The 11860-nt window shown below is 43.2% G+C and overlaps 2 protein-coding genes across 4 annotated transcripts in view; one reads left to right on the top strand and one right to left on the bottom strand.

Moving 5' to 3' along the window:
* The first annotated feature begins 1662 nt into the window (after window positions 1-1662).
* On the top strand, window positions 1663-3323 carry ACTL7A (actin like 7A). Its single transcript, XM_014834501.3, has one exon. The coding sequence runs from the start codon at window positions 1832-1834 to the stop codon at window positions 3176-3178; it is 1347 nt and encodes a 448-aa protein (XP_014689987.1). The 5' UTR covers window positions 1663-1831; the 3' UTR covers window positions 3179-3323.
* Window positions 3324-7331: 4008 nt separating this feature from the next.
* Window positions 7332-11860, bottom strand: part of ELP1 (elongator acetyltransferase complex subunit 1) — a 52004-nt gene continuing 47475 nt past the window's right edge. For all 3 annotated transcript variants that reach the window (XM_014834467.3, XM_044779086.2, XM_014834469.3), the window contains exon 37: window positions 7332-9180. In XM_014834467.3, coding sequence (XP_014689953.2) covers window positions 9113-9180 — 68 coding nt within the window. In that variant the 3' untranslated portion in view covers window positions 7332-9112. The remainder of the gene's footprint in view (window positions 9181-11860) is intronic.

Raw genomic sequence — 11860 nt, 5'->3', positions numbered from 1 at the left:
TTTCAGGCAGCCAGGCAAGAAAAAAGTACTTTCCTATTCTTTCAAATCCAATGCCATCTCATCCTCTACCCATTGAACCAAGAAGCTGAGATTTTGTTTTTGAGATGACAGCTTCGCTGCCCCCATCAGATAGTCACAAGGCTCATGAGACTGGACATGGTCCTTTTCTTCTCTCACACCCCACAACGAGCCAACAGCATCCACAGTAACCTCCTCAAGGGAGAAAGTCCAGCACTGTAGTAACTGTTTGTTTTATGAAGAGCACAGGAGTCCATAAGATTGGATTCTGGGGGGCTGGCCCCGTGGCCGAGTGGTTAAGTTCGCGCGCTCTGCTGCAGGGGGCCCAGTGTTTCGTTGGTTCAAATCCTGGGCGCAGACATGGCACTGCTCATCAAACCACGCTGAGGCAGCGTCCCACATGCCACAACTAGAAGGACCCACAACCAAGAATATACAGCTATGTACCGGGGGGGCTTTGGGGAGAAAAAGGAAAAAAATAAAATCTTTAAAAAAAAAAAAAGATTGGATTCTGGGTGCCTTGAGCATGGCAGGTGCCAACACCAACATGCCCACCTTCAGAGATGGCAAGTGAGATGGTGGTCAAGCAACCTCAGACACACATCAGGTCTCATCAAGTTGTGTCCACAGCACATCCCTAGGAAGAAGTCATAGTTAGGAGAACTTGGCCACTGCTAGCTAAATCTCCTTGGGTGAGCTATGCAGCTAAGAGCGTCAATGTTCTCATCAGTGGGACTTCTGGTCTAGTTTTGTTGCCAAGCCAATGACCCTGGATGAAGGAGGAGTATATGTCCAAATTTGTGTCCAAAAATAATTCCTCTGCAGATTGTCCTAAGGAACAAGTGAGACAGAAGTACTTGGCAGTCATCATAGCAGCAATTGGTCCTGCTAAAATCTAAATCAGATGGTGTCAACTCTCTGCTCAAAATTCTCTAGTGCTTTCTGACCTCACACAGAGTCAGACCCAAAGTCCTAGCAATGGTCATGAGGCCTGATGTGAGCTGCTCGCCCTCCCCACACAATTACTTCTCCCATCTCCACTGCTCTCTCCGCTCCAGCCACACTGATCTTCTTGGGATCCTCTAACCTGAAGATTGACAACCTTTTTCTGTAAAGGGCCAGATAGTCAATATGTATTTTCAGCTTTGTGGGCCATACAGTCTTTGTTGTAATGACTCAATTCTGCAGTTGTAGAACGAAAACAGCCAATGTACACGAATGAGTGTTCCAATAAAATTGTTTACAAAAACAGGCAAGCGACCAGTCTGCGGACCCCTCCTCTAAATCATCAGTCACACGTCCGCTTCCAGTAGTCTGTACCTGCTGCTCCCAATACACATGTGGCACTCTCCTTCACGTCTTCACTCAGGTGTCACCATCTCAGAGAGCCCTGGCCAGGCACACTAACACAGCCGCCCTCCCCTGCTCTTTTTCTTTTGCCCTTAACATCTTATAACAAATATTTATGTTGGATATTGTCTGTCTCTCACCAACCCCCATTGAATAGAATGTAAACTCTACAAGGGCAGAAATTTTTGTCTTTTTTTTTCACTGCTGCCTTGTATTCCCAGCTGCCTTGCACCTAGCAAGCACTCAATACATATTAACAGATTGGATAAATCAGGTTTAATACAAGATTCAGAAGTTAAGCCACTTCAAAAACTACCCCAAATTTACCCCAACATGGGACAAAAGTTCCCAGTATCTAGAAAGCCCCAGGTCACTGGATTATGTCATAATCAGTGATGTCATCATTGGGGAAGTTCTCAAGTTGCCCTCTGATTTAAGCCTTTCAGGCCTTGAAGCCAGTGGGATGGAGGGGCTTTCTGAGAGCACGAGGGCTCTTAATAGTGTGTGGGCTCCACAGACAGCAATCACAGGGGATGGGCCTGCCAAGAGAGTATGTGAACAGGCATCCCTGCAGACACAAATCCTCCAGACTGCCTCCCTAAAGGACGGCCCGGCAAAGCGAGCAGTGTGGGTCCGCTCTAACCATTTGGAGCCAGAAGAACCTACCAAATCAACAGTGGTCAAGGAGAAGCCCAAGCTAGGGGTGACCAAAGCAGTGGTTGTGGACCTTGGCACTGGCTACTGTAAATGTGGCTTTGCTGGGCTGCCAAAGCCCACCCACAATGTCTCATCGACAGTGGGCAAGCCCTACATGGAGACTGCCAAAACCGGGGACAATCGCAAGGAGACATACGTGGGGCAGGAGCTCATCAATCCAGGGGTTCGTCTCAAGCTAACTAATCCTCTGCGACATGGCATTATCGTGGACTGGGATACAGTGCAGGATATCTGGGAATATCTCTTCCATCAAGAGATGAAGATTGCCCCAGAGCAGCATGCAGTCTTGGTTTCAGACCCACCCCTGAGCCCACACACCAACAGAGAGAAGTATGCTGAAATGCTGTTTGAAACCTTCAGCACTCCTGCAATGCACATCGCCTACCAGTCCCGCCTATCCATGTACTCCTATGGAAGGACCTCCGGCCTGGTTGTGGAGGTTGGCCACGGTGTCTCCTACGTAGTCCCCATCTACGAGGGTTATCCTTTGCCCAGCATCACTGGACGGCTAGACTATGCGGGATCTGACATGACAGCCTACTTGATGGGCCTGATGAACAACTCGGGGAAATACTTCACTGAGGACCAGATGGGCATTGTGGAGGACATCAAGAAGAAATGCTGCTTTGTGGCCCTGGACCCCATTGAAGAGAAGAAAGTCCCAGCTACTGAGCATATGATCCAGTACACGCTGCCAGACGGGCAGGAGATACACCTGTGCCAGGAAAGGTTCCTCTGCTCAGAGATGTTCTTCAAGCCTTCTCTGATCAAGTCCATGCAGCTGGGACTCCACACCCAGACAGTGTCCTGCCTTAACAAGTGTGATATCGCCCTCAAACGAGACCTCATGGGGAACATCCTGCTCTGTGGGGGAAGCACTATGCTCAGAGGCTTCCCTAACCGTCTGCAGAAGGAGCTGAGCAGCATGTGTCCAAATGACACCCCCCAGGTAAACGTGTTGCCTGAAAGAGACACTGCAGTGTGGACGGGCGGGTCCATCCTGGCATCACTTCAGGGCTTCCAACCACTGTGGGTCCACCGCTCTGACTACGAGGAACACGGGCCTTTCTTCCTCCACAGAAGGTGCTTCTGAACTCTGATGAGGCATGGTCGCTGTGGTTGCCATGCATCAGCTATGCTGGGTGAGCACCCATCCTACATATAGGGAGCTGAGCCAGCACAGACACTCCTGTACTATTAAACGATCCTCATGTTCCCCTCCACAGTGTTTCTCTATTTCCTAACTTAATGAGAACAACTTCATATGTGCAGCAGCTGCCTTAAAATATACAACTGCCAAAACAAAAGGTGGGGTAGGGGTCGGCCCAGTGGCGCAGCGGTTAAGTGCCCAGGTTCCACTTCGGCAGCCTGGGGTTCACTGGTTTGGATCCCAGGTGCGGACATGGCACCGCTTGGCAAGCCATGTTGTGGTAGGCGTCCCACATATAAAGTAGAGGAAGATGGGCATGGATGTTAGCTCGGGGCCAGTCTTCCTCAGAAAAAAAGAGGTGGATTGGCAGTAGTTAGCTCAGGGCTAATCTTCCTCAAAAAAAAAAAAAAAAAAAAAGGTGAGGCAGGGGCGAGTGTGGACGACGGATGAAAAAGACATGCATTGCATATTGACTGCTTACACATTCTTGGGAGAATCTAGCTCTAAAATTATGTTGTCCCTTATTTTGTGTATTCCCCATTTTAGGTACTATTGTATTATTAAAATATGCTCAGGAAGAGGACTGTGACGCAGATTATAGAGTAAATGTCGCTGGGGCATATTAAGAGGATCCCTTTCGATACACACCAAGTAGTAGTATGCAGTGATGGTTCGATCTCCCACAAATCAGCAGAGTATTTTCATACTTCATCAGCAACTCTGAAGGCCTGGGAAAAGCTCACAAAGATGTCTGATTCCTGCTTTAACTGTACTTTCTTTTAGTTCCAACAGTCACTTATGTCTCAATACCAGTTCTTATCAAGCCATCACGGTGACTGGCTGCTGAAACCTGGTACATTATGAGAAGGTATGTGTATACGTCTTACAGGGGCAATTCTTCAGAGAACAAGTGCCAAATAGATTCCCCCTTTTTAAAAACAGGGGTCAGGAGCTGCCCCCAACCATAGTGGTTAAGTTCATGCACTCCACTTTGGCAGCCTGGGGTTTGCAGGTTTGAATCCTGGGTGTAGACCAACACACCAGTCATCAAGACATGCCGTGGCGGCATCCCACGTACAAAATGGAGGAAGACTGGCACAGATGTTAGCTCAGTGACAATCTTCCTCAAGCAAAAAGAGGAAGGTTGGCAACAGATGTTAGCTCAGGGCCAGTCTTCCTCACCAAAAAAACAGGTGCACAAAAATTGACAATAAAGGCATGGGAAAAGATTAAAAAAAAATATATAGAGGTCAGAATTATCTTAGGTTATCAGCACTGAGGTCATGAGGATGCAAGCCATGATCTTCTCCAGACACTTCAAGAAGCAGCTGCTCATCTCCCACCAGATTGGATTCTCCATCAGCCTGAAGCGTATACGGCTGGGGTATGGGATGGGCTCAGGATAGAGGCTGCTGGTTCTGGGGCTGATGGTGTGGGTCTGTGGGAGGCTGCCCCATGATGGTAATTCTAACCCAAATGAGGAGTCCGAGGGAACATACAGACCCTCATGGCCAGGGAGGCCCTTCCAGGGCACAGCATGTTCTGTGGTATTCCTGCGGGGGCAGTTTGTAATTGGAACATAGGTTTTTAGAACAGATCCCAGGACATTCTCTGCCGTCCCTAAAGCTCACATTTGAACAAGACCGGCAGGCAGCACAAAATAATGGAAAGAACGTGGGCTCTGGATTCTGTGGTTTGAAACCTTAGTTTACCACCTAGCTGTGCGACCTGAGTCTGCTTACCTGTGAAATTGAATTCAAATACCTACCTCACACAGCTAATGTAAAAACCAGAGATAAACACCTCGATACCAGTGCCTGGCCTCCAGGAGGTGATCATAAGAGCTAGCTAGTATTATCTTGTAGACTTCTCTCCTTTATACAGGAGGCCAAAAGTCTTACTGTGGTCCCAAGCCACACGTACCCTCAAAGGCACACATTCAAGCACTCACAGGGGAGCTACAGCATCTCTACCGCCCCCAGGAGAAGCCCTACGGAGTCACCCTCACAGCCTCCAGGTTTGTCTAGATAGCCCTGAAAGACCTATATGCCTGACCCTGGATCCAGGCCTGGCACCAGCACGCTGGAGCAGGGAAGCAAAGATAATCACAAAGGGCATCTGGCATTCCTACAGTTCAGCAAGGATGACTAAGCTTTACCCTGGAGCATCAGGAATCAGCTGGGAGCTGGATACACTGACTTGAGGGAGAGGACTGTCTTGTTCCCCGCAGTTTCTGCACAAACCACTCTACTGTCAACACCCCACGAACATCACTGACAGGGGAGGCTGAAGTTTGGTTAGTTCTTAACCTTTGAACCTCTTTGGCAGAGTGGTAAAGCTTACAGACTCCTCCTCAGAACAATATTTTAAAATGCATAAAATAAAATATACAGGATTACAGAGGAAAAAAATCATACAGAAATACACTATCTTCAGATCCTTCAAGGGTCTATGAACCCCAAGTCAAGAACCCCCAAAAAGGTGAGGGTCTTGATGAAGAGGAGGCATGGGAGGTGGTTCTGGAGGATGGGACTCTCCAGGCCATCCTAAGCCTAAATGTTATACTGCATTTTAAAATGAAGAATACAAATACAGGCTGAACAACTGCCTAGTCTTTAGTCTTTTTCAAAGCACTTTTATGAATTCTCTCACATGATCCTTATACAATTGCCCTTGTAGAAAAAGAGAATCCTCCTCACACACAAAAAAGATGATTAGTTTTATTAAGTATGTGGAAGTTATCTTAGCTCAGTGGTTCTCAATTGGGGGTAATTTTGACCCCCTGACGACATCTGACAATGTCTAAAGATATTTTTGGTTGTCATAACAGGAGCAGGGGGTATGTAGTACTGGCATCTGGTGGGTAGAGGCCAGAGATGTTGCTAAACATCCTACAATGCACGGGACAGCCCCCACAACAAAAAATGATACACCCCCAAATGTCATTAGTATCAAGGTTGAGAAACGCAGCTTTAGCCCAATAGGCACACGAGGGTGGAGGAAAACAAGATTCACTGAGATTAAATGACTTTCTCCAAGGACATTAAGATGGATGGACCCACAGCCTAGTCCTTTCCTGAATATCAGGAGGACATCCGTTGGTCTTAAAGTTCCTGGGACTTCAGACCCCGTACGAGTAACGGTGGAGCGGCCTACTGTGGGCATGAGGCACAGGCAAGCTCACGGAGCACAGAGAACCTCAGGAATCAAGAGCAGGCCTTCAGTGTCACCAAATGTCACCATATGAGCTTTGGCTTGTCTACAGCATCTTGGATATTTATGGTTATCAAGTTTTTCAGATTTCCATCCTCACCCCAGTTACTAATAAACATGACAGACAACGAAGGACAACTAAACACTCCCAAGGGCTCGTCTAGGCGGTGCTTCTAGTGAGGCACAGAAGTTTACGGGCCAGCACAGGAAGAAAAAACTAATTTTGCTTCCTAAACTTGCAGTCACTTTAAATTACTAAGAATTGTCAATTTTATTTATTTTTAAAAACACCCTCTTCAGTTATGGCCATGAAAAATCTCTCAAATGTGTGCCTATGTGTGTACACACACAAATATTATGTGTGTATATGGAGGTAGATATGTAAAATTTATTTTAAAATATGCAGCAGTGCTAAGAAATTACATCAAGCTATTCTTAGAAAGACATCATAAAAACATTAACTCCTGCCTCAGTTTTTTAAAAAGGGTAAATTTCAAATGTACTTGGATTGTAGGAGGTAGTCCTTTGCAAGTTTCCTTTTGACGTCTGGAGCATCGGAGCAAAGCTAAAACAATGGAAGCAACAAAATAATTGAGGCTTTTAGCTTATTGCAGCACGAACTTCCCTTGGGACACAGTTCAAATTTTGGGAAAGAGTTACATACCCTTTTCTAGAACTTGCCAGACTCTTTCCCCCAAATTAAGCATTCATCACTCCCAGGAATTTCTTCTTTTCCCATACACTACATCTTTCCCCATGAATTCTTCCTTGATTCTGCCTTTAATTTGGAGGGTCTGCCCATGCTTACTTCTCCAAATGACCAAAATTCCACCTTGCTCAGGTGAGAGAGAGAGTGACTGATAGTAATTTGTATCCACACAAATTCGTTCTCACTGCTTCAATACATTATTTTAAGGAAACTGAACATCCATGAAAAGTCGCACTTTTATCAACAGACACATTTACTTCTATTTCCAACCCATCCACGTCGATCCCTTTACTGTGCTCCACAGCAGGATCACTATAATATAGTAAGATGTCACAGAAGTTACCATTTTCATTTACCTATGCCAAAGAGGAGTCACGACGCACTTTTAGCATTTCAACATTGGGCACTTAATTATAGCAAATCCATTATGGGTATGAGTCAAAAAGCAGATTTCTCCAAAGCAGGATATATCATCTTCTTCTTCTTTTTTTCCTATTATTTTGTGAAAATTTCCAGACATACAGAAAAGTTGAATCATAAAGCGAACAGACCCAGATTCTATAGTTAACATTTTTCTATGTTAGAGAAAGTTTCTTAAATCACAATTCTGGGTATTATCTATACTCCGATGATTAAAAGCAGCATTTCCTGTTAGTTTATGTACAATAACGAAGGTCTGATTCTTGTATTAAACACGTGGAAGAGACCTTACCCAAGAATCAGAAACTGTCAAAATGAACTGAACTTTTTCTAGACTTACCAAAAAGATAAAACATTCTCATTTCTTTCAAAGAAAATAACTGAAAGACAGAGGTACAGAGGTCAGTTAAGCACGATAAAGAAATGAAATAGCCTAGACGCTGACAAAATATTTTTAAAAGAAGCAACACTTAGGGGCTGGCCCGGTGGCACAGTGGTTAAGTTCGTACGTTCCACTTCTCAGCGGCCCGGGGTTCACCGGTTCGAATCCCAGGTGTGGACATGGCACCGCTTGGCAAGCCATACCGTGGTAGGCGTCCCACACATAAAGTAGAGGAAGATGGGCATGGATGTTAGCTCAGGGACAGTCTTCCTCAGCAAAAGAGGAGGTTTGGTGGCAGATGTTAGCTCAGGGCTAATCTTCCTCAAAAAAAGAAAAGAAAAAAAAAAAGCAGCAATACTTGGAGAAAAAAGAATAAATTATAACTCTGCATGCCATATGATGCACAGTGCTTACCATACCAAATGTGCATGATACTGCTTCAGAAATTCTAATCTGTTCTAGCTCTAACACGGCTAACTCTCTAGCAGAAAATTCACAGGCAGTATAAATAGTCCCTATGGACATTATAGGGACAGGAGGCTCAGCTCAGTTATAACTGGAGGCACAGGACTTGGGAAAATGTTAAAAATAGCGGCCATTAGCATAGGAAACCTTTTTATTCTGCTTTAGTTCAAGGTGAAGAAGCCTTTTAAGTGATTTGATTTGACCAAATTTTGGTAGCACTAATAGCCATGTTGTTTACATATAATGCTTTCTTCCAGGAACATAAAACAATTCAGGAACATTTTACTTTTCTTTACACTTTTGAGGTAGCAACCGTGAAACATTATTCCCACTTAACTGAGGCACAAATTAATTATGTGACTTAAGGTCCCAGTATAAATCAGACCTGTAGTGGGACTGAAACCTAATCTCCTGATTACCATAAATACCAGAAATATGCTCTCAAACAGCACTAAAGAAATGATGTTACATTGGTTAAACCTTAAAGTTTTGCTAATGATTAAAATTATATGCAAAATAAAATAAAATTGCTTGGTGTCTGCTGAGGTCTGCTATACAGAGCAGCTCTCCATAATGCTAAGGTAGATCTCCGTCTCACTCTTGCCAGTTCTCAACAGCCAGGGCCCGTGGAGCGAGGAGTGGAAGGAAAATGGTCTTGTCTGCCAGAGCCCTCTAACTGGGGTCAGAGTCACTCTAGGAGACTCAGTTTCCACTGGGTTCTTTTGTTGATCTTTGGCGGTATGAAAAGCTCAGCATCTAAAAGAAAGGAAAGGGAACTGTGACAGACACTCTCTCTTGCTGGCGGGAGCCGAGGCAGTAACTAACACTAAGGGAGCGGGCTTTGCAGCTACCAGATGACCTCAGAACCAGAGTTAACGTGTCTGTTACCCTTGCAACCTTCAGTCAGGGCAATACAGCCCGGAGGCCCCACCCTGAGAACACGGATTGCATTTCAACTTCAGCCATGTGGGAAGGTAGAAGAAAAAATGCCCACTGAGTGATTCAGAGTGGAAGAATGTTGTATATTTCAAATGCGGGTGGTGGTTACAAAGCCATATACATTTATTAAATCTCTCAAACTGTACACCTAAGGTCTGTGCATTTCACTGTATGTAAAATTCACCTTAATTATTATAAGAGTAAAAAATTGTGGTGGCATGGATTAAATAAAGTTAACAGACAAAAAATACTTAATGATAAAAAATTCCATCAACACAATGATCAATAATGTCCCTACTTTAAAAAAAAAGTGAAGGAGCAGGGGATGGCTGGGGGAAAATTCTGTCACTGTTACCTAAAACTCCCGGTCCTCCCTCTTTCAGTTAGATTTATGGAGTCTCTCATCTAACAAGGAATCATATACAGGAAGCAGAGATATGAGAAGACATGTATATAGAAGGATGTTCTTTCCCAGCATTATTCATGATAAACTTCTAATACACCTGTACATATGAGCCATACAGACATTAAAAATTATTTTCAAGAATATTTAACAATGTGAGAAAAAATGTTCAAGATAAAAAGTTCTTAAAAACATGATGTTCATACATAAATACATGCAGGTACATACATATGGTATGACCAGAAATTATTGAATTTTCATTTTCTTTGACATACTTTTCTGTACAATCTAGATTTTCTCTACCAATCTTATCAGTTTTATAATTTCACATACAATTACTGCTCTCTAATCCCTCAAACAAAAACTATATACACAAAAAGGCCCCAGGAGGTTTTGGTTATTTAAAAATACTGACCCTGAAAAACCCTACTTAAAGAAATTCATTGTTAACAAGACTCATAATTTCATATTAAATAAAGATTAAACTTTGAATAAAACTTTATATTTTTTAAAAAAAGAAAAGTTATGAAAATAGTCTATCTTATTTTTAAAAATTAGGCATAACTACAATGATATTTGATTCCTTGACTTAAGTAACAATAAAGAGCAAGCACTGCCTTTTTGGCAGGAGAGTAAGCGCTCTGACAAACTGTACAGCAGCAGACAACATCTTTCAATCTCTATGTTTGAATTTCACAGCACAAACACAGTCATTTTTACAAAGATACTTTGAGGGCTTTGTCAATTTTTCCAGAGACTTCTCTTAATCCTCTGACAGTCAAATAATTTTCATTTGAAGCACTTATTTTGTTATCAATTGTAACAAGTCTAACGGCTATGATTCAAACACTTCTCTGATAACTCTCTAATCCATTTTATGAAATGCTACATTTTTGCAAGACTTGCAATTGATCTGCATGCTGCTGCATTGCATCACAAACATGAAACAATCAGAGAAAACGCCCCAATAAGTCACTGATCCCACTGTGGGGATGTGTGAGTGCACTTAGCTACTCCTGGCAGCTGTGGGGGGGTCAGCTGAGGAATATTTGAGTGGGACTAATGTTGTGAGTAGTTCATCTGCCTACTTTTGGATTATAAGAACTTCCTTCTACACAACCTTGCATTCACGAAGACACTGACATTACATACTCAGGTAATGAGCTTCAAAGAGTCTTGAAGGTTCAGCTGGACAATGAAAGTGCTCTTTAATAAAGCCCTCTAGATTACCCCAGGGAAAGGTCAGCATCAAGCCAGCAACAAGGAAAAGGGGGTAAAAATCACAACTGAATTGAACAAAGTACAAACTAGACAATTACCAAACTTGCCCCGGGTCTAAGCTGAATTTCAGCACCTCAGAAATAACTGTGTGTTTTGGGACCGATATCAAAAGCATCGTGTGTGCCAGCCTCCAGGAAGAAGGGAAGCTAGCGATATAGTAGTTACTGTTCAGATGTATGAGCTTAGCTGGGATGGAAGGGAGGTAGTTGTTTATTCCTGGTAGAAACATAAACTCTTAAAGTTAAATTTAATTTGAACACCCAAAGGCTACTTCAAATGTCATCAAAATGCTATTATAGTACAGCATTTAAATGAAAAAATTTCAAAACACTGCCTGTCACATGCTAGAAACTACAAATAACAATAGGAGAAAACTGCCAATTATTTTAGAACATACCACTAACTTTTCAGAGCTGTGAGGTTGGTATGCTTGATTGATCCACCCGAAGCACAAATACTCAGGCACCAAAGTGATCTGTCAAAAGCTTCTAGCCAACTTTCAAAAGAAAGCCTTTAGGGCTTTTAACTTTGAGGGATATGCAATCTAACTGAGAATCATCTCCCCCAACAAACAAACAAAACATTTTGGGTAGAATTAAATACGAAATGCAGATAAAAAGCTAACAGCCTTTGGATTTGCTTTCAAATTATACTGTCAATCCTAAAGATGATTTAAAGGTTCAGCTCTTACGCAAGGATTATGAAAATGTCCCTAAGATGCAATGCGTAACTGCCAATAGCAAAAAAGGATGATTCAGAAGAATCTTTAAAATGTGTATGTAAATTAGACTGTTTAGACTCAAACTTCAGCTG

Source organism: Equus asinus, chromosome 10 (genome assembly GCF_041296235.1).
Source record: "Equus asinus isolate D_3611 breed Donkey chromosome 10, EquAss-T2T_v2, whole genome shotgun sequence".
Classification (NCBI taxonomy): domain Eukaryota; kingdom Metazoa; phylum Chordata; class Mammalia; order Perissodactyla; family Equidae; genus Equus; species Equus asinus.
Note: the sequence above shows the minus strand (reverse complement) of the source record. Positions and strands in the feature narration are given on the sequence as shown.

Coding starts and splice junctions, on each gene's coding strand:
- ACTL7A (XM_014834501.3), top strand. CDS start 1,832: ATGGAGGGGCTTTCTGAGAGCACGAGGGCTCTTAATAGTGTGTGGGCT.